The 24,023-nt window shown below is 31.5% G+C and overlaps 2 protein-coding genes across 2 annotated transcripts; one reads left to right on the forward strand and one right to left on the reverse strand.

Annotated features, from left to right (window-relative positions):
* Positions 1 to 10,112: 10,112 nt before the first annotated feature.
* LOTGIDRAFT_183947 (hypothetical protein) lies at positions 10,113 to 16,607 on the reverse strand. Its single transcript, XM_009065692.1, has 8 exons — positions 16,238 to 16,607; positions 15,534 to 15,661; positions 14,949 to 15,114; positions 14,516 to 14,597; positions 13,317 to 13,413; positions 12,802 to 12,909; positions 11,959 to 12,070; positions 10,113 to 11,596 (listed from the first exon to the last, which is right to left on the reverse strand). Exons 1-8 carry the CDS (start codon positions 16,365 to 16,367, stop codon positions 11,511 to 11,513), a joined length of 909 nt encoding a protein of 302 aa, XP_009063940.1. The 5' UTR covers positions 16,368 to 16,607; the 3' UTR covers positions 10,113 to 11,510.
* A 141-nt stretch (positions 16,608 to 16,748) lies between these two features.
* LOTGIDRAFT_107752 (hypothetical protein) lies at positions 16,749 to 24,023 on the forward strand (the record flags this gene model as incomplete). Its single annotated transcript, XM_009065693.1, has 8 exons — positions 16,749 to 17,040; positions 17,695 to 17,792; positions 19,171 to 19,323; positions 20,439 to 20,589; positions 21,300 to 21,445; positions 22,459 to 22,584; positions 23,051 to 23,192; positions 23,824 to 24,023. The coding sequence occupies 8 exons, from the start codon at positions 16,749 to 16,751 to the stop codon at positions 24,021 to 24,023; spliced, it is 1,308 nt and encodes a 435-aa protein (XP_009063941.1).

Consider the following 24,023-nt stretch of genomic DNA (forward strand, 5'->3'; position numbering starts at 1 on the left):
GGCCTTATATGTCCAACATTTATAAGATGTGACCAGCAAGAAAACAAAAACACCCCAAATTTTAAAAATGAGCTCTTCCAGTGATACATATACAGTTACTTATTGATAGAATATGTGCATGTGTAGAAGGGTTCAATAGAAAGTTGAAGGGTGTCAAGAAAATGACTGGCATAGTATTAACATTGATTGATAAAAAATATCAGTTTGACATGTCAAGCATTAACGAAATATAATAGATCTTGTAAACCATGTGATCATATGAATTTTTGTAAAAGCTTTTTGTTTCCCCATATGCATTTTAATTTGTATATGGTGTATTTGTATATTGATTTTTGATTTTGTTAAATCATTCATCCTTTCAAGAGTTCAGAAACTAAGATATGTATATGCTTAGCAACACCTTCCAATGCTGCAGCAGATGAACTGATGAGAAGACTGAAGAAAGATAAACTTAAAAAACGACAGAGTATGTACTTGTGACTTGATATTTTCCTGTTTCCTATGAAATTATGATCCAAAAATGCAGTTGAAGGGGGAGTGTGTACTAGATAAATAAAAACAGAATTTTGACTAAATCCTTTCTCATGGTGTTCAATAATGGTTTTTCTAATTTTTTTTATATGTATCAGGGACACTGATAACATCAATTTGTACCATTCCAATTTTCAATCAGAAGTCTTTGGTTCCTGCAATTCCACTAAAAAACTAAGTTTTTGATGACCTCACTAATCTCAAAGGTCTTATAAGATACAGCATATTTTGTGATTAGTGATGCCATCAAACACTTAGTTTTAGTAGAATTGCAGGAACCACAGACGTCTGATTGAAAATTGGAATGCTGCAAATTGATAAATGCAAAGGACCCTATGTGATGAAGCATAATTTATGAGGTTATCAAACACTTTAAGAGACTACAATTTTTAGAAGGAGTAACCCTTGATTATATCTTAAAATGATTAAATAATTTGAATATATAATATTTCTGTTAATATGCTGTACAGATGATTATGCCTGACAGGTCTTGACATTTTGTTACAGATGATAGAAATACAATTAAATTTGCAAGAATTGGTAATATTGATAATATGCATGCTGATGTCAAAGATTATTGTTTGGACATATTGTATGGTAATAACAAGGAAAAAGGTCAGTGTAAAAAAATTCAGATATGTCTACATGCCAGGGCTGTTGATTTGTCTCTATACATGTGCCAGTTATAGTTTCAATGGTTTTTAAAAATTTTGTATATGTATTGGGCACAATGATAGCATCTATTTGCACTATTCCATTTTCCAATTAGAAATGTGTGGTTGATGCAATTTCTCTTCATCTGAGTGTTTGTTGACGTCACTTTTGTAAAGCACCTTATAGGATACCATCAGACTTTTATTTAGATTTTGGTCTACAATTTTTGTTAATTCCAGCATCTAACTTTGTAACTATTAGACTGCCCCTTTAAGTCTTTTGTTTGTGAGAATACCAAAACATGTTTACCGGTATTCTTTATTTTTAATGGTAATTTTAGAATTAAAAGAAAAACGGAGAAGAAATTTACCAGATAGTGTTAAACAGGAATTAAAAAGATTAGAGGATAGAATACATCATTTACAACAGGAGAGATGTCAACTTCAGAAAGGTCACGACAAACTCAAGGTAAAATATTACGTTACAGATCTACAGCATGTTGGGCATACTCTTCCAGTTCTATACTATTAAAGTGAATAAAAATAATATAACGTGAAATTTCGGAAATAGTTTTTTAAAGCAATTATATTTGAACTGCATTTGAAATGAAATGAATGTAGTTTCACATCCCACTTTTCTGGACCATGTGGTCTAATGAAGATGGGCAATGCCATGCAGGATGCGATGAGGGAAATTTTGCCAGAACAGCGGCATTAGCCTGCTCTTTTTCGATTTCCAACTGTCGAGGGATTTTTAACGTGCACACCCTGTAGCATCAATGACAGGGGGAAACCGGGTTGAAAAATCCAAAGGTATTATCTTGACCTATGCTGGGATTGAACCCTGGACCCTCTGGTTATCGAGCAAACGTCTAACTCACTGAGCCACTGCAAATTGCATTTGAAATAGGTGGTGGAAACAATAAAATTTGATAGCGAGATTTTAAAATAATTAGTTATCAAAAGAATTATCTAGCCACATTGTGTTGCCATAATATTTGCTTTTATAATTTTTTTTCATGTTAGATTGACAAATGCCAAATAGACTTGAATAAACATATTCAAAAACAGAGAAAATTGGAAAGTCAGTCAAACTTAATCAATCAAGTGAGTATTATTAGTATTTAATCTCAATCAATCAAGTGAGTATAATCAGTGTTTAAACTTAATCAAGTGAGTTTTATCAGTGTTTAAAGTCAATCAATCAAGTAAGTATAATCAGTGTTTAAACTTAATTAAGTGAGTATAATCAGTGTTGAAACTCAATCAATCAAGTGAGTATAATCAGTGTTCAAATTTAATCAATCATGTGAGTATACTCAGTGTTTAAACTCAATCAATCAAGTGAGTATAATCAGTGTTTAAACTTAATCAATCAAGTGAGTATAATCAGTGTTTAAACTTTATCAATCAAGTGAGTATAATCAGTGTTTAAACTTAATCAATCAAGTGAGTATTATCAGTGTTTAACTCAATTAATCAAGTGAGTATAATCAGTGTTTAAACTTAATCAATTAAGTGAGTATAATCAGTGTTTAAACTTAATCAATTAAGTGAGTATAATCAGTGTTTAAACTTAATCAAGTGAGTATAATCAGTGTTTTCACCTGTCAAGTCTTTCCTGAAACTTAATAGGGATGTATCATCATAATTAGCAAATTCAACTTTTCGGGTACTGTCTGGCCTTAATCAATTAAGTGAGTATAATCAGTGTTTAAACTTAATCAATCAAGTGAGTATAATAGTGTTTAAACTCAATCAATCAAGTGAGTATAATCAGTGTTTAAACTTAATCAATTAAGTGAGTATAATCAGTGTTTAAACTTAATCAATTAAGTGAGTATAATCAGTGTCTTCATTGAAAAGTGTTTCATGTTTAAAGGAATGCAATGTATTTTCAAATTAAAAATAAAAATATGCACTACAGGGTCCCTATGTACTACAGCCTCTGCTTATTTCCTTGATCTGATAGTAGTTGATAAGAAATTGAACCAGTCTAGATTAGTCAAAAATTTGTCTGAAAATTTCGTTGCACTTGACTAACATACTGTTGTGAAAATTATATTTTATTTTTAGAAGTGATTTTCATTTCAAACTAAATTTTGTTTGTAGCATGAAAGATTAACACCAGGTGAAGAGTACAAACTAAAGAAAGATATTTTGTTAAAAGCAGATGTTATATGTGGTACATTGAGTAGTTTTGGTAATCCGAGAGTCTTAGATTTACTGAAATATGATGGAAAAAACGTGCGGAAACCATTTAACTGTTTGATTATAGATGAGGTAACTAATTTTGGTGATTTCCACTGATTAATGTTGTAACACATAATGGCTTAAAATGGTCAATGGCTTAAAATGGTCGTAATTAGTTGAGATTGTAAAGAGGTTTTCTAAATTTTTTGTGTGTATCAGGGACACTGATAGCATCAATTTGCACTATTCCAATTGTCAATCAAACATCTGTGGTTCCTGCAATTCCACTGAAACTAAGTGTTTGATGACGTCACCCTGTGAAAATCTTTGTATGATTCTGAAGTATGATTGGTCCATAAAAATGGTGCATCTGTCCCTTTAGATACATTATGTATTATTAAATGGCTTTGACTGGCATTAAATATGTTATTTTTTTTATCATAGGCTAGTCAAGCTGCAGAAATAGATTGTTTAATACCATTACAGTATGGAATGAGTAAAATAATATTAGTTGGTGATCCTGAACAACTACCAGCAACGGTACTGTCCAAGGTAAACTAATATATACTGAAATAAACACTATCACTATTACTAAACTGTATTTGGAACAAAACATCTCCAAAATAAGTCAATTATTGAAAGACATAGCAGGTTGTCTGTTGTGAAATGCCACCCTAATATTAAGTCTTGTTTTTGTCTTTTGTTGAGTAACAACATGTTTCGGGTTCTGTTTTGATATTTCTACAGCGCTTTACAATTGATGTATGGAGCACTATTTTGACAGTGAAAATGTTTTGTGATTGTAGGCTTCAACCAAACTAGTCCACACTTATATTAAAATTAGATGTTACCTTTTTCTTTTTTGCAGAAAGCTGGAGAAATGAATTTTGGCCAGTCATTGTTAGAAAGATTGTATAATTATTTTCAACATAACAATCCTAGAGCAATAATAATGTTAAAAACACAGTATAGAATGGATAAAGATATCTTCTCTTTTCCTAATAGATTAGTTTATAATGGACAGCTAAATACGCATCAGTGAGTCTTGTTGCAAACTTTCCCTCAAATATCCCTCATTGCACACTGCATGGTGTTGCCTTTTTTTATTAGCCTTGTTGGAGGTGTTAAAATGGAAATAAAGTCTATTCTTTCAGATGGGACAATGATGCCTTGACAGGTTGGAATTAAAAAAGAGTACGCTATTGTAGCTGTTCTGGCAAAATTTCCCTCATTGCAGACTGCATAGTGTTGCCTAACTTCAATAGCCAAATCAGTGCAGAAAGTAAGAAGTAAAGCTCCATTCATTTCAGTCTTGTCTGAAAGTTAAATCCTTTGCATCAAACCGCATAAAGCAATTTTCTCTCCACTATCCAAGGATATTGTTATGCGCTGCCATTTCTAGGTCATTGAAATACAAATTAAAAACTGTTTCCTTTTTTAGTAACGGTGGTTATCCATAGAGCTGGGTATCAATTTCAAAATTGAAATCGATTTATCAATGACAGACTATCGAAATAATTTATTTGAGAAACCCTGTAAATATCAAATTAAAACATGCCAAAATTCTTGAATTTATGGGTTATTTTTGCGTCATAGAAGTATATTCTTGCTTTGATCAGTTATTATAGTTTATTGTGGGTAAGTTATTTGCTGAAGGAAACCTATGTAGAAGAGATTACTACTTGTTAATGGGTACAGAGTAGAAAATGTAATTTTGACATAATAGATTTTGAAATTCAATAATCAAAATTATAAATTCCTAGGAATTATTTCGATCATTTTACCCAGCTCTACTTATCTATAAATACTGAAACTTTTATATCTGCATTTTAAATAGATTCTAATAAGCTCAATAAACATAGATAAAATGTCAGCTTTGAAAAACAAAGTTTATTTTTGTGTTTTGCAGGAGTGTTGATCAAGTATGTAAAAAGTTTCCATTAAAACCATATCTTGTGTTTGATATGGAATGTGGTAAAGAAACGGTCAATGGAAGGTAAAAATGATTTTTTTCATTGTAGCATTTCTTATATTAAAGGGACATTCCGCTTTTTTTGTAAGTCGAAAATTAGTGAAAAAACTATACACCATATCTAGAGAAACGTGTCCCTTAACGTAACTAAAAGTTTTAATTAAAAAAAATCCAACAGTTTTTAACACCGAAACTATTTTAAAAGTTTACATAAGTTTTCGTAAACTTTTTAAGTTTGTTATGCTTTTTGAAAGCTGTTAGAAAACTACTGTAAAAAAACTACTAATTGTAGAGAAATATGTCTCCTACATATTCTTAAGATTTCAACTAATAATAATATCAAGCCATTATAAAGTCAATCATCGAAACTAGGTCATACTGCTAAATTTTTAATTAACCCTTTTTAAAAAAAATTCAGTTTGATCAAGAGATTATATAGATACAAATAGCATATTTTAGAAATATTTTCAAGTATTATTAACATTTTTGATAATGAAAATGTTTTACTAAAAAACCCTTTAAAAGCCATAAAAATATTTTATTTCTTTGCACTTTTGCTCATTGTGGTTAAACTCTTCGACATCTTCAGAAAAAAAAGAATTGTGTTGGAATTCACCTTTAGAACACTAATTCATAATAAAAAGAATTCACTAGAGGGAGTAATCCTTGTTGGATGAACTTCGTTTATTTGATTTTCTAAAAAAAAATTCACCATAAGAATTCTTTGCTCTGATATCTTTCAGTGCAATATGTAATAGTGTAGAAGCTCAATGCACAGTTGAACTGTGTCTGTTGTTATCTGGTAAAATTCAGCCAAGTAGTATTGGAGTTATCTGTCCTTATCAATCCCAGAAAGCATTAGTCGTTGAAGAACTTAGAGTTAAGTAAGTACTAAGTAGGTTGAGAAACTATACAGGGTTGACTCACAATGGTGGATCTTTTTTACTCCTGTGAATTTTATTGTCAGACCACATTGGTTTAATTTAAAGGGACAGGTTCACCATCTTCAAGAGTAGATTTAGGTCTTTGTTGTATGTAAATAGTCTTCAGAAGTACATGGAATTGACCAGTATTGCAATAATCCTTCTTCTAAAATACCTCAAACTATGAATTTCATTTTCTATTTCTATATGTCTTTTCTATATGTGGCTGAGTCGAGTCATTTTTTTAACTTTCAAATGCAAATAATTCTGCCCCACCCTGATACAGGTATGATTCTGAGGACTGACATGGAAAAAGTGTCTTAACATACAGATGGGACAATAAACTGTGGCTACTTGTGCTACAGGTTGTGCATGTTAAAGATCCCGCGAGGGTTTGAAATTGAAAAATGGTAGACTGCCCTTGCAAAAAAGTCAATTCATTTTAATTCATTTAGAACACCGAGCCTTTTATTTTTTTCTCATATTTGACGTATTTTATTGGCATTATAAAATGACTTACTGATTATTTAATAGAAAATTAGACAAGGTTGAAGTTGGTACTGTAGATGGATTTCAGGGGCGTGAGAAATTAGTTATTATATTAACATGTGTTAGAGCTCAAAGTCTTACTGGTAGTATTGGGTGAGTCATTTTTCTTCATAGGCATACAGGCAGCAATATAGTCAAATAATACAAGTCTGTTGTTTTACTTAAAGATGTGGTCCCTTTATTTTATTTATGAAAATGAAAATGGTAATACTTATATGAATAGAAAGTAGAGGTGTTCTAATGACTTGGAAAAATACCAGTATGTCTCACATGTCCATAATTAATTCATAATTAACTACATTAGAGGAGAATTATCAGCAGAATTCCAATCGAGAAAGGTCAAAAAGTCTTTTTTTGTTTATCCAGACTGTACTTACATGATTGGTTAAAACTATATGCAATAAGAACATAATGATATGATTAAGAATACATGATAATTCATTAGAAACACCAATTAATCAAATATATTGCTTAATTTGACACTAAAAAAATAAGGAAACCAATCTTTAAATTACTTTTGTGTTTACATGTTATAGTAAGAAAAAAATTCTGAACTTTTTGATATTTCAGGTTTTTAGCTGACAGAAGAAGAATGAATGTAGCTTTAACTAGAGCTAAAAATGCTCTGTATATATTAGGCCATGTGACTTCTCTACAGGTAATTATGTTGTATATGAAGGGTGGTGTATTGGATTCCAATAATTATGTCTCTTTAATTTTTTGATCCATATTTGATATAGCTACCTTAATCCACATGACTAAAATTTACATTTGTAGAAATTTATTAATAAGGGATATTATGTTTTTACATTTACGCATTTATCAACCTAAAGTAACATAAATTAAGGATTACCAAACAAATGTTATAGCCTACTAGAGGTTTATTGACTGCATTATAATTAATTTTGCTAGACGATCCATTCAAACAAGATAGAGAATCAAATTAGAGAAAAAATTCTTTATCCACAATATTTCTCTTTTTTCAGAGAAATGCTGATTGGAAATTGTTAATTGAAGATGCTATTGTAAGAAATGTAGTCAAACGTGTAGAAAATCAAAACCAATTTTCACAGGTTGCAAAATATTGCTTTAAATAATACTTATATATTCATACTGACAACGTGTAATATTGTCTTAAAGTATATTAGAGTTTAGACATTGTATTGATTTTACATGAATTTTTTCAAGGAAATCTTTAAATTAATCAAATACTATTATTAAATTGTAATGCTTTATGTAATTTTTAAGGTATGTTCCCTAAGTATATTTACAAAAACATACTGTTTACATGCATTATTAATATATATACTGTTGTCGTTTATTATGAAAACTTACTGTCTATGTGTATTATTAAAACATACTGTCAGCATGTATTATTTAAATATTCTGTTGCCATTATTATTAAAACATACTGTCTATTTGTGTCAATTAAAACACACTGTCAAAATATATTTATTAAAACATACTGTCAATGCATATTTATTAAACATACTGTCAACATGTATATTATTAAAACATACTGTCTAATATGTATATTATTAAAACATACTGTCTAATATGTATATTATTAAAACATACTGTCAATATGTGTCAATTAAAACATACTGTCAACATGTATTTATTAAACCACACTGTCAACGCTTATTTATTGAAACTTTCTGTCAACATGTATTTCTTAAAACATACTGTCAATGTGTATTTATTAAACCATACTGTCAACATGTATTTACTAAAACATACTGTCTATATGTATTTATTAATACATACTATCAACATGTATTTATTAAAACATACTATCAACATGTATTAATTAAAACATACTATCAACATGTATTAATTAAAACATACTATCAACATGTATTAATTAATACCTACTATCAACATGTATTTACTAAAACATACCGTCTATATGTATTTATTAAAACATACTGTCAACATGTATTATTAAAAATATTGTCATCATGTATTTATTGCAACATACTGTTTACATGTATCAATAGAACACAATGACTACATGTATTGATTGAAACATACTGTATACTATTGTTAATTTGAGTGTATTTAAGGAAATATATTGTGTATTGAAATATACACTGTGTATGTATCTTGTATATTTTGTATATATATTCTGTATATAGCCTTTAAAACGTGATATGTAAATAGCAAATCAACACTTAAACTATACCTATCAATGTCTTTCAAATAGACTTTCTTGCTTGTTAATTTAATAGTGAAGACTATTTAAAAGAAACATTGTTAAACATTGCTATCTATATCACTCTTCAGAATTAACATGTGACTTCTGGTTCCTGTACAATGCTATAATAAAGATTTTAAAGGGACAGGTTTGCCATCCATTTGAAATTTAATCCTTCAAATCGGTGTGTCTTAGAATTATCCAGTAGGGTTCGCACAGCCTTGAAAAACCCTGGAATTCCGTCCGTTGCCTTGAAAAACCTTGATTTCAAAAAAAGTCTTCAAAAACACCATAAAAAACCCATTTTCTCTTGAAAAGTCCTTGAAATTTGAGTTCACTCAAATTGTGTATATTTTTATCATTAACCCCATTGACAAATATTAATCATTTTTATTGATTTCACCGTTCAGAAGTTAGGTACATGTGTATTCTGTCAGACTACTAATATCCTTGAAAAGTCCTTGAATTTCAAAGCCCAGAGTCCTTGAAAAGTCTTTGAATTTTTGAGGCAAAGTGCTGTATGAACCCTGTCCAGGTTAGAGAGTTAAAAAGCAGATTTTTCTTTTCTATTATGGCTCAAGAAAAGACAAATCTATAGAAACAGAATGACTAATTCATAGTTTGAGATATTGGAAAGGATTTATGCGATTTTTGTACATTTCTAGTCTTTTTGTTTTTGTTCAAATACAGTGGAACCCGGACGTCTCATTTAATTCTGAAAAGTACAATTGAGAGTATAAATTGAGCTGACCATAATCAACGTTATTCTGTTTTTGTTATTGCTAGTCTTGAATTTTATCGTGCAATGTGATTTTTTGCATTTATAGGAAAGGAAGGAGATTACACTCTTCAAGGAAGAAGCGGTGGCTCAGTGACGCTAACCTGAAGGTCCAAGGTTCAATGCCCACATAGTTAGAGATAATACCTTCGGATTTTCCAACCCGATATCCCCCTGTCAGTGATTTAGGTGAGAGAGGCTGATCTGGTCGTTCGAATGGGACCGAGGTTTTTGAAGCTTATCAATTTCAGGCTGACGATTGTGTTCATGTTATTCCAGAAAAAGTAAAGAAACTAATTTTCTTTGAATATTTTTTGCAATGGTAAAAAAAATCATTTGAGCATTTTTTTTTTCAGACTGACTTGAACAATAAATGTCAAGAGATTTTGAAAATAAACGTTTAAAGATGGGTTCCCTTATTTTCATTCATGAAAATGAAAATGCTAATACTTATATGAATAGAAAGTAGAGGCGTTTTCATGTCTTTTAAATACCGGTTTGTCTCACATGTCTATAATTAATCCATAATTAGCTAAATTAGAGGAGAATTAACAGCAGAATTCTAATGAGAAAGGTCAAAGAGTCTTTTCTTGTTTATCCAGACTGTACATACATGGTTAAAACTCATAATGCAATAAGAACATAATGATATGAATACAGAATACATGATAATTCATTAGAAATTTGCTTAATTTGACACTAAAAAATAAGGAAACCCATCTTTAAATGTCTCCTATACTGAACAAAGTTTTAATAATTCTTTTGATTCCCTTTATAACCGTATTATAATTAAATATTATCATTGACAAATGAATTTAATTCATTTTGCTGCATCTTTCAAAAATTGAAATGGATTTATGATCAATTTGTTTTGCTTTTGGTACTGTGTATTTATTTGTATTTCAAGTTTTGTATATAATAAATCAATAAAATACTAAAAGCAAAGCAAGGTAAAAATGTTTAAAGATATTAAACTCAGTATCATTTATTTTTGATTGGATTTTTTGATTATACATATGTATACCTAATTAAATTTCTATGATATGCTTGAATATTAAAAGCTTTTTCAGAAATCAGTCTTGTATACATTCTGTCTAGACAGGATTTTTCAGAATTCATTAAGCTTGGTTTGAGAAAATGTGGGGGCATTTTGTGTGAATGTGAAATGTATACAGCTTCTGTTTTAGAATGATGTGGTTGCCTCTGCAATTTATTACACTTTGGATTTGATTTTTTATTAGCTTTTATTTTTAATATATCTACTTCAGTTAGAGTCTTAAGATGGGCCTTTTAAAGTTTGTCAAATTAACCTTTTGACCTAATCTGATGACCCCGCATTAACCAATCAAATTTCTGCAATTGGATAAGCACATAAGTGGACTTAACAGCAGTCCACCAGTGTGTTAGTAGCATTCTTACAGCTCCTGTTCTGCTTTAACTCGTCTTGCAAGAATGTAAATACAGATACTGGGTTGCTGAAATTGAGCTCTACTCTTTCCACAGCAACTGACTTCAATCTTCTTGTTTAGAATTGTCCTAGATCTTCAACCTGATCAAACAGTTAGTGAGTTACTGCCCTTGACTTTTCATATCTCAAAATCAGCTTTTAAGTGAAATAGAGGTTTAGATTTAAATGTAGATTTTTTAAATGCATTAAAATATATATCCCTATATATAGTTCATAATGACACAAACTCCTTAATCCTTTGAACCATTATAATTTGGATTTTGGAGAGTCTTTAGTATTGTCTTCAGCTTCTTCATCTGTTGACCATTTATAAGGTTTAGATTTATTGTGTTCTGAAAATAAAAAATAGAGAATCTGACAACTACAAGGAGCTCAAACCCCTCACAGTGAGATATCACTGCCAAGAGGATAGTTTGATTGAAGTAAATTTACCCACAGGATAAAAAACCAGTATCCAGGTGAAAAAAATCCAAGGTTTCAAGAAGGAGGGACAAGCTACACCTATCTACACAAATAATAGTGTGAATAGAAGAGACTCAACAGCTTAAAAGTTGTCAAATTATTCAGTTCAGGTATAAAGTGACAATGTAGTAAAGTAACTTCACATTAAAAAGATATTCTCATATAATTATGAATATTGGCAAAGTGGGTATACAATCTGTAACCTTGGTGAAAAGAAAACTCAAGAACAAACCTGGTATGTTCCACATAGACTGATATAAACTAGCACCAGCATCTACTTTGACAGTTTCACCTGATATAAAGGTTGCAGCAGGAGAGAGTAAGAAACATACTGCAGCAGATACCTATAAATATATAACATAGTTTGATTTGACAAGCAATAGAAACATAAAAATAAATAAGATGAATTGATTTGACACGCAGAAGATACCTACAACAAACAACAGTTTGATTTGACAAGCATTATATACCTAAAATAAATAACATGGTTTGATATGTCAAGCAAAAAATACCTACAACAAACAACAATTTGATTTGACAAGCAACAGATGCCTACAAAATAAATAGTTTAATTTGATAAGCATCAGATACCTACAAATAAATAATGGTACAGTTTGATTTGACAGGCATTAGATGCCTAGAATAAATAACATGGTTTGATTTGACAATCAACAGATACAAAAAATAACATGGTTTGATTTGACACGCAATAGATGCCTACGAAATAAATAGTTTAATTTGACAAGCATCAGATACCCACAAGTAAATAATGGTACAGTTTGATTTGACAGGCATCAGATGCCTACAATATACATAGCAGTTTGATTTGACAAGCAGCGGATACCTACAAATAAATGATAGTTTAATTTGACAAGCATCAGATACCTACAAATAAATAATGTTACAGTTTGATTTGACAGGCAACAGATCTACAAAATAAATAGCAGTTTGATTTGACAAGCAGTAAATACCTTCAAATAAGTTTAATAAGTTTGATAGTAGATATCTACAGAAAGTTCTAAGTGATGCTGACAACACCAAAATAGATAATACTAATATAATTGAAAATACAGACCTCTTCTGTTGTACCTAAGCGATTAGCAGGAACTGTGTGAAGACATTTTTCAAATATCTTGGCATCACCATAATTAGCTGCTGCAGAATCAGAATAAATAGAACTTCCCTGGAATAAGGTATCAAAATGATTATACATTACAATATGGAATGATAATTGTTATGCTCAAAAGGCAACAACTGGCTGAGCTAACCAAGCTCTCCTGCACAACCTTATGAGTTTTGAAGCTTCAACTTTCAAGATATGTTCATGTATACTTTCAGTAAAACGTGCAATATTAAAGATGGGTTTATTGATTTTTTAGTGTCAAATTTTAAGCTAACTATTTGATTAATTGATGTTTCTAATGAATTATCATGTTCTTAGTGCATTAGAACACTTCTGCTTTATAGGTACTATAAGTATTAGCATTTATATAAATGAAAATAAGGGAACTCATCTTTAAGGGAATTTTATTACACTAAGTTACTGGATATTTTCGAATTGGATGAATAATATTATAAAACAGATCTTACTGGTGCAACAGAGTTAATACGAACACCATTATGAGCCCATTCTATAGCTAAACTTTTAGTAAGGTTATCTACTCCTGATCTGGCTGCTCCAGTATGGCTGAAAAATAAGAATAAATCAGAGTTTAGGATTGAGCACAAATTTGTGCTATTCTAAACCAAGACTAATTTTGGTATATTTCAGCTATGTGGCATTGTTTGGAAACCCTGTGAGGAACTGTAAGAGCTGATAGTAGGCTTTGGATAGCCAATTAATATTATAGGTAATGTTAACTCTCCCATATATGACAACTAACATCAGATCAGGGAAAATCTTCTATTTAAGAAAGTTACACCAACTGTTCACTGGACTGAAATTAGGGCTGGGTGATATACTGGTATCATGATAAAATACCAGTATCACGATAAATACCGGTATAGGAATTTATATTGTTACTAATATCGCCTGTTTAAAAATACTGAAATATCATATCGCCATATCCTGATATATGGTAATTATCATGATATATCATCAAATTTTTGTCCAGATAAGATCATCTACACAAGTAACTTAAAATTTTAAACAGATGATTTTTCATGATGTTAAAGACTGGGGTGTTTTTAGTGATATCTATTGTTTTATGTTATATTTAAAATTTCTGGATCATAATTTTGTTTCAAAAACCAGATAAAAACAAACTTAAAAAATATTGTGATATATACCCATATCGTGATATATTAATGCTTAATATCGTGATATCAACTTGAACCAATATCGCCCAGCCCTAACTGAAATGATAGAGGTTAAAGATTTGTGGGTCTTTTTATCAACTGAGCCGTCTGATCATTTACGCAATAAACTTTGTTAGCTAAAGACTATTAGTTGAAAGGAGATGCTGAGTTGAGATTCAGATTCACCATTTTTGGGTCTTCAATATATGTAAATAATCCTCAAAAGTACTAGAAATGTACGAAAATTGCATCAAAAGCAGATAATTCTGGACACACATGAATTTGAAGGCTAAATTGTTGATGGTGAGCTGTGAACACAATTACTGATTGGCTTAGCTAAAAATTTGCGTTTCTGATACTGAAGTATGATTGGTCAAATAAGACCATACGAGCATACTGAAAGACCATACTTAGAAATAACACCCAAAACAAACTGTTGGTGAAGAATTAATAGAGCCTGATTAGACAAACTGAATTATATATGATAATACCTCATTAAAGGAAATCCTTTCCACATATCAGCTATAATATTAATAATAACTCCTCCATTATCTTTCATCCATTGATTATATGCTGAAAAATAATCAATTCTCTCTAGCTTCTTCTGATTCAATGTATCATAATGATGAGATAGTCACACTGTGCCAATCATTTTTGCATGAATTGAACTATTTTTTACATGTACTTCAATATACTACCGAGTGATTAAGATTGAAATTTTTAAGTTTGTAAAGATTTGAGTGTTTTTCAATAAAAAAGTGATTTAAATTTTTTTTGTTTTCAACTATTTTTCTTGAAACACAAATTTATTCCCCTTTTCTGTTGGGCAATAACCACGCAATGTGCAATGCAGTAAATTTTACTTGGAAGACAGAAAAGAAATAAGTTAATTATTTGATGTAGAGAGAGATTTTAACCACTAACCTTCGCGACAACATAAAAATGTACCAGTAAGATTAGTTTCTATGACTGCATTCCAACCTTTCAATGAGATATTATCTGCTGGACTAGGAAACTGTCCCCCACCATTATTTACTAAGTAATCTACTTTACCAAATTTATCTATTGTAGTTGATATCATAGATTTTACCTATTAAAATATCATAATTTGATACTATATCATGCCACAATACGATATGTATCATGATACATGGGCTATGATTCGATACATATCATGTTCAGAAATACCAGAAATCTACGAAAATCACTTAATTCCTTCAAAAATATCTCAAATTAGGAATTTCTTTTTTCTGTTTCTATAGGTGTCTTTTCTATATATTGCAGTGTCTCAAGAAAAGACAACTTGTCTTTATAACTTTCAAACACGGATAATTCTGGATACACATTGATTTGAAGGTTTCAGACTTTGACGGTGAGCTATGATCACTATTATTGATTGGCTTAGCTAAAAGAAATCCTGTTCTGAGGCTAAAGTATGATTGGTCAAATGTATAGAGAACCTGCTCTTTTAAATCCAAGTTGATTTCTATAAAGATAGAACCAGCATACCTGTTCTTCTTTTCTAATATTACATTGAACTGAATCAATACAACCTTTATTATATGGTGATTGTTCTATTTCTTTTACAGCCTTACTCAGTTTCTCAACATTTCTTGATGCAATCATAACATTACAACCTACAAAAACACTATGAACTATCTGATTGTCTAGGCTTTGCAATATTGACATTAGGCCCATGGTCTTCTAAACAATTGTTTTACTTACTGATAGAGTTGAAATAAATTTAAAAATAACACTTTGAAATTCAGATCCAACATCCTCCTTAAATAATTCTCATAAAATTCAACACAAAGCTACAGATAGTCTAACATAGGCATACAGATAATACAATAGGCAGTGGAGAGGGGGGGGGGGGTCTATTTTTATACTTCATTTGATCCCATGTCAAAAAAGCATTTCACGAAAAAAGGATTTCATTGGTGGAAGAGTGCCCTAGTTAGATTAAGTAAGGTGAACAATTATCTAATGCCACCCCCATAGTTTTTAGGCAACTGGGCACCTAACTAAATTGGCCCTAAAAGTCAACAAAATTTAAAATGACAATATAACAGAGTTCTATAAGGCTAGGCTATTAGGCAATAAGTTATGAGTTTTGATCTCAGATTAAAAAAAAATGACGAATGTGTGAGTTTCGAGATTTTGGGAGGATTGTAATAGAAGTATGTATTTGAATTCTAAGACAGCTGTTTTACCTAAATAAAGTAACTCCTGTGTTATGGCTTTCCCAATGCCAGTCGCACCTCCAGTGACAATAGCCACTTTGTTTTTAAATAAACGATTTCTGAAAACACTGGAAATTTTTGTTGTTGTGGGCGCCGACATTTTGACTAAATTCTTGGATCACGTGATTACTTATCAGTGATGAGTGCATTGAGTTGACTCGGCACATTTATTCATTGAAGAATGCAAATTTGTAAACATTGACATCATTGGGACATCATCTATACTGTTCTCCAAGTTCTACTTTAGTTATTGGACAGTTTTAAATAACTTGTGCACCCACAAGAATGAACGACACGTAAAAATTTTGATATTTTGCAGCTGGAAACTTTCTTCGTGTTGTGTTTTCAACTCATAACGCATGCGCACATCAGTCGATATGGTGGAAAGCAGATGACGACAGCCTAATTTATAAGATTGGACAAAACCTCAATTTGATTCCTTTATTTACTTTGTGAAAGTGTTAAACATGTAGATATAACCATGACTGAAGCATCTCCACAAGTTGAAACCATTGATTCCGATTTAAAGACGGTAGAAAATGTGGAGGATCCCGAATCAGCTTCACAGGAAGTGCATGTAAACAATTTGTCAGACAAGTGTGGGGGAGTGTCAAATCAACCACCAGAAAAAGACAATTCTGAAATTCTTCAGGATGAGGATTGCAATGGAGATGTTGGTGGGAATGGGAAAAAAGGCAAAGGAAAAAACGTAAAGTTTCCAGACAGTGGCTATGTGGCAAGCTATGATGAACCAAAAGATCCATGGAAAAATGGTATGCATTTTGTGGCACATGCCTGCAGTCTATGCCTGTTAAGTCTAATGAGACAAAAGCGTTATACTATTAGTATAAATAGACCTTTTATTTTTCGTATTAATGGGATACACTTGAGTCATAATCAGTTTATGCCTCTTTTAGTGACAGGTGGCCAAAAATTCAATGCTACTTTTGGCTATTAACTAAGGCTAGCCTACATCACTCAAAGCGAAAGTTTTAATTGAAAAAAAAAAGTTCTAAGCTAATCTTTATTTCTACACCTTTAGCCTATTGGAAATCAATGATAATATTTTTTCCCTTGGCTGACGTCATTGCCCATAGACAAAACATGTCATCTTCCAACAAAGACCACATTCATTTATTGGTACTTCTTTTGAAGTTGACTCATGTCATTTTAAGCCAGCTCGATCAATGACATGAAAACTTTTTTTTGAAGAAAACAACCTTTAGACAGTTGTACTAAGTCTGACTCTTTGCAATTGACCTTACTTAAAGGCATTGTAAATTTTTAATGTGATTGTGGACACTGATATCATCAATTTGCACCATTCCAATTTTCTAAAATTTTCTGACTTACAGGCTCATTTAAAGTAAACTTATTTGTATCAGAAAGCCACATTTTTATGTGTTTTTTTTTTTTTTTTATTTCAGCTGAATTTTGGACAACAGAAGAATTAGTTCAGGCTTATAAGAAAAGTTGTGAAAAACATGGAGTAAAGCCTTTAATCAGATTAGTTCAACAGCTTCAGGTAAAAATTTACTTTGTTTATTCTTCAGCTATTAAACAAATGTAAGCTTACTAATTTTAATTTGATGTGAAATTCCAAGCAATTTATTTGTCAAATTAGGTTTTAATATTTCTTTAAATCAGGGTACAATTTGAGCAAAAAAATGGTTTGGCAATCTAAATTTTCCAATGGGTTTCCCAGCTGCCTACTAAAAATAAACTTTTGCTTAAATATTGTACTTGAAAATTAGATAGCTGACCATTGTAATGAAAAAAAATATATTAGTCATACAATGATGTCATACATGATTTCATTTCGATCCAGCAATACCAGATCTTTAGAAATTGTATATCACAAGCCCAGTTGGCGCTGGACTGAATATATTTGGAAAGATGAATATTGTTTTAGTTCAGTCATACCATCATTTTCTCCCTACACCATTTATGTCACTTATCCAGTTCCATCAACGTTTTTTTTAACTATTCTCGCATCGGTCATTGGTGCGCAGCCAAAAGTTCAAAGGTAATGATACAAAACCCAACACTAATTTACAATCATTGTGAAGGTAAATTGATGATACGTTAGAAAAGACACATCTTTGGAGGTTCGGAAAATCCCCATAACACTGCCTTTTTCTTCTGACTCTACTCCAGTTGACAACTGTCAAAATTTCCATCAGATGCTAGAATAGAGGCAGATGTTTTGAACTAATTAGCAGCATGCACAAGAAATGACAAATTTTTTTGAAGCCTAGATTAGGTAATGTTGAATTTTCCATGATTATTTCATGTGACTTATGGCTGATTTTATTTTATTTTCCACATATTGGACTGATTAGACTTGACACATTTTCTAACTCTATTTCCACCATATGTGATAGTTTCTCCTGATAATTTGTAGGCGAAAGGAAGTCGGTAAACAATTGACATTTCTCTTGTGACATAACATTTTTTATGATGCAGTTTATAGTTTGTTTATGTTCCGGTGTACAGAAAATAATGTTATTATTATGTTTTTTAGGGTAATGTTATTAATATTATGTTTTTCAGAAAGTTACATGTACTGGCAAGAGACAGGAAAACCTAGTTTTAAAAGGTAAGACTAAACTTGATTTTTTTTTTGTAATAAATTTGAAACATGGAATAATGTTTGTCACAAAATGTATTTGGTAAATATTTCATAAAAAAATTGTTTACCAAAATTTTGGGAAGAAATGTTCTAAATGTCGGTTATGAAGGCCTCAGGCACTTTTTACAACCGAATGAAATTTTCCATTTTTTATATAATTTACTGGGACCCTGTAGAATTAAAGGGCTAGTGAGCCATTTTTTGACTAATTTTACCCTAGTCTCAGAAACAGGAATTTTTTTGCTTAGCCAATCAGTCATAGTGTCCAAAGCTCATTGTCGAAATTTGCATCTTCAAATCCAAATATTTATGTTGTATTGTAGGAGAGAAGTTAGATCAGAAACAATGTGAATGTTTAGAAGAAGTATTCCGTAGAGTTCAGTTTAAAATAGTGGATCTTGAAGCCAGTCATTTGGATGATGAGGTCAGTACTTACCACACCATATCTACTTACACATAAAAGTGATTGTAAAGAGGTTCTCTAAAATTTGTTAGGTGTATCGAGGACACTGATAACATCAATTTGCACCATTCCAATTTTCATTCAGACGCTCATGGGCGAAGTTCCTTATGTGATTAAAGCATATTTCTTGATTAGGGATGTCATCAAACACTTTGATGTGAATTGAATTTTTAGTGAATTGCAGGAACCACTGATGTCGGATTGAAAATTGAAATGGATCAAATTGATGCCATCAGTGTCCACAATCCACATAAAAAATTTAGAAAATTTACAATGCCTGCCTTAAAGTAAGGTCAATTGCCAAGAGTCAGACTTGGATTCTTATAGGCAATTTTCCCAGTTGAAACATACAAAAGCTAGCTTAAAGCCGTCTTTTTCTCTCAGTGGAATCACAGTTATAATAGCATATTTATATTTAAAATTGTTTTAAACAAAAGCCCTTCAGAAATTCAAATATAAAGTATATCATTAGCTAAATTGAGAATTTGAATTCTGTTGTAGAACTATAAGAAGTGATTAAGCCACAGTGTATTTTCAATATATTATTTCAGTGTGCTGTAGCATTATTTGATATGATAGAATTCTACTGTTCAGCCAGTCAACTCAATATATCATTTAATAAAAATATTGGTATTAGAGGATGGCAAGCCTGTTCCCGTCTTATCAGAAGGGTAGGTATCAATATATAAGCTTATATATAGGAATTCTTTGAATGAAAATTAAATTTAAATGTTTAAACTTGGCCAAACTTGGTATATATTCATCAGTGGACTTACCTGATATCAGAATTCCAGGTTAAAGTTCAGCAGTGAAAATATGTTGGAATTTGGTTGAGGATATACTCGCTTTAGTGACAAGACTGGTTATAGTGTGCCAGTTGTCTATTTGACACCCCTCAACTTTATGTTGAACTCATCCACACATGCATTCTTTTTACAAAATTAAAACGGCACAATATGTAGAAGAGCCCACTTGTAGAATTAGGGGTGTTTTTATTTGCCTTTCTAGTAATGTCCAGTATTTTCACATTCAATGAAATTGATATGAGCAATAAACAATAAATATTTTGCTTTCAGACCCCCTGTCTCACAGCCTTAGATATGAGAAACTGTGATCTAAATGAAAGATCTATACCTATAATGGGTAGAGCTCTTAAGCTAGGCAGTCATTTAACTATCTTACATTTAGAAAATATTTATCTTTCTGGTAGACCTCTTGTAATACTTGGTAAGTTTGCCATTATTGGAATTAGAAATTTTATAGAAAACAGACACCCCATTGGAAATCAATACTTATAACACAGGAAATTTTTAGATCACAGCCATTGATGTTGTAATGGTTTTAAATAGACACTTGTTGTTGGTTTACAAATGTTTATTAAAATCAAGACTTTTGTCATACTCTATACAGCATAAAACATCAAATTTTTTACAAGAACATCAAGGTAGGACTTTCCCTCCATTACACGACAATCTATACTCTAAAAAGTGGAGAGTTCACATTATCTCCCTTTAACTTAACTCAATTTCAGACCACATCTAACTCATTACAGAACAGATGTGTTGTTAGATATGTCTGAATGTCTTAATAAGCCATCATTGAAAAGCATCTGTGTTTCAATTCAAATTTCAATTTTTTTTTGCCTATTTTTATATTTAGCCACCTTACTCACTTACGTGTAATTGATATGCATTGACATGGAAAGCTAGCTTTGGCCCGGGGCTTTATTCAAACTGGATTATGTCAAAAATTCATATTTGAAGATTATGAAATAGCTCTATGGCTTTTGGATGAGACATTAAACTCATCAGAGATCCTCTGAAATAGGATGAGAAATTCAAAAAGTAAAAAGTTGGTTGTCACTGCATTGGCAAAAGATTTTTCATTGTACGACAGTGTATGTCATTAAACTCATTCTATATTCTATTACCTTACAGTTGCAGCATTAAAAATGAACGAGAATTTATTAGAGTTATTTTTGGCTGATAATAAACTCATGCCTAGTGATGGTATACAGTTAGGTATATTGTTGAAATATAATCATAAATTAGAACTATTGGATCTACGTAATAATCATTTACAGGTTAGTATTTGTATTGGGTGCTTCTATGCATCATTAGGTGATGGGACAGTGTAGGGGTAACAGAATTGTCAAGGGAGATTCTTTCTCTTTGTTAAAGTCGAGATAATACCTTTGGATTTTTCAACCCGGTTTCCCCCTGTCAGTGATGCAGGTACGAGGGGCTGACATGGAAAAAGCGTCTAGTCGTTCGGATGGAACAATAAACCGAGGCCCTGTGTGGACGTTAAAGATCCCTTGACAGTTGGTAATTGAAAAAGAGCAGGCTAATGCCGCTGTCCTGGCAAAATTTCCCTAATTGCACCCTGCATGGCGTTGCCCGTCTTCATTAGCCCACATGGTGCAGAAAAGTAGGACGTAAAACTCCATTCAATTCATTTCATTTCTCTTTGTTAAATGATAAGAAATTTGAAGTGGAGGGGAGGTGGAGATGGGGGAAACAAAGCCGGGCCAGCCTTTTTCTAGGCATGCCAATTGACCCAACCTCACTGTTAGGGATAGTGCCATACGAAAATTGAGGCTTACTGATAGATAGATACTGTATTGTCAACTACATGGTTGCAGCAGAAGCATGATTGCATAGTGTTTTCTTTGAATCTCTTCCCATTTTAAAAGTCACCTGTTGGTTCAGATACTTGATAAAGAAATTAGACTGAGGACTGCTCTGCTGGTAGAAAGAGATTTTTCCATGAATAATTCATCTCTCATGCAACTGAATTGTTTTCATATCCACTTTCATTATTTTGCAACCATTTGCAATTGGTGTGAGGGCACCTTTAGATTATTGTTTTGTTATGAGACAGATATTAACCCTTTCAACCCTAGGGGCCGGTTTACTGGCCAAACATTAAAGCAATATTTACCCGAGCAGCGGGTATACCAGCCATTACTAAGTGACGTCATACAACGTTAACGTCATACGCTTTCACTTTTTATTACTTGGAGTTCAGGGTATATGATGTTATAATTCACTTACACTCAGGGTTCAAAGAGTTAAATGTTTTTATTTGTTATAGGATGTAGGAACAAGACATGTTTGTGATGGATTAAGTGAACAGACCCTAGAACGTGGTCTCTTGACATTAGTCTTATGGAATAACCAAATAACATATCAAGGCATGACACCTATAGCTAATTGTCTTGTAAGTAGATTACATTCTGTATTCTTTAATTTTGAAGTGAGGATTAGTGTTGGCATGGTTGAGCTGATGTCAACTATGTACTAGCTATCAATGATCTCATTTGAAGTCTGGTTAGTGGAGTCTAGCAGTTAATTTTTTTTTATGGATCTTGGGGGAAACTGTCCAAGTTTACACAGCAGAACCAGAAAATTTCCATATATCTTCGATTTTTAAATGGCGTAAACTTTGTTGTATGGATGATAAGTCTTTTTTTTTTACTTTGGCACATTTTCTCTAATGAATTAATCAAATTTGCAATCATAGTTCTATGGACTCTTTGAAAGGGACACCTTGTTGATGTCCCCAAAATTTCCCTCTTTGTACACTGCATGCCTAAGCAGGTGCAGAAAAACTTCAATTTTTGTGATTCCTGGCTATTTAAAGAGTATCCACTAACTCAATGTTACACAAAATAATTTCATTTCAGGCAACGGTTAGATTTCTTGAAACATTAAATTTGGGCCATAATAATATTACTAATGAAGGTATACATCAATTAAAAGAAGGATTATTAAAAAATAGATCTTTATTAAGATTAGGATTACAAGGAACCAAATTATCATGTGAAGGTAGGTATCTCTTAGAATGGTTTATTCTAGCAAAGTAGTTGTTACTTAAAACAGAAGGGTGTAGTGCCCAAAATGGTTGCTTGATATAGTGAAGATCCAAAGATAATGTTCTGAAATGTTTTTGTCATTTTCTGCTTATCACTAGGGCATGCCTTTGCCACAAAATTGCTGACAGTTTGGTGTAAAAATTGCACATTTCACTACATTTGCAGATAAACAGAAGTAAATATGGAGATTTTTTATCAAAGATTTTTTGTGTTTTTTCTTGATCTGACAAAATTTGTTTTTAAATCATGTTCAGTAAAATTTTGCACTAAAGAGTTTTCATTCATTATGCAAACAAATCAAAAACAGTGTTAACAGTCAGGGAATAGTACAAATAATTAGTATTTAACAATGAATATCAGTAAAAAAATCTTTATTGGTTGAATATAAGATGATCAAGAACATGAAATGCATAACAATTTTGTCACATCGTCGATTGCAGGAGGAGTCACCTGCAGTAAAAGACAAAACAAAGCATCCATATTTGAATTTCCATCAGATTGTTGTGTTATCAATGAGATTAAATATTGCAAAGATTTCTGATGTTTAAGTCTAAGCCAATTTTCTATTAATTGTTTTATCACAGGAGCTGTGGCATTAGCAGAATATGTAGCAGAAAGTACCAAACTCTTACGACTAGATTTAAGAGAGAATGACATTAAGACTGCAGGATTAATGGGGTTATCTCTAGCTTTAACTGTGAACGAAACAGTCACCAGAATTGATCTTGATAAAGATACCAAAAAAGAAGCGGTAAGTTGGAAATTCTACGGTGACCATAAATAA

This window comes from Lottia gigantea, assembly GCF_000327385.1.
Source record: "Lottia gigantea unplaced genomic scaffold LOTGIsca_7, whole genome shotgun sequence".
NCBI classification, from domain to species: domain Eukaryota; kingdom Metazoa; phylum Mollusca; class Gastropoda; family Lottiidae; genus Lottia; species Lottia gigantea.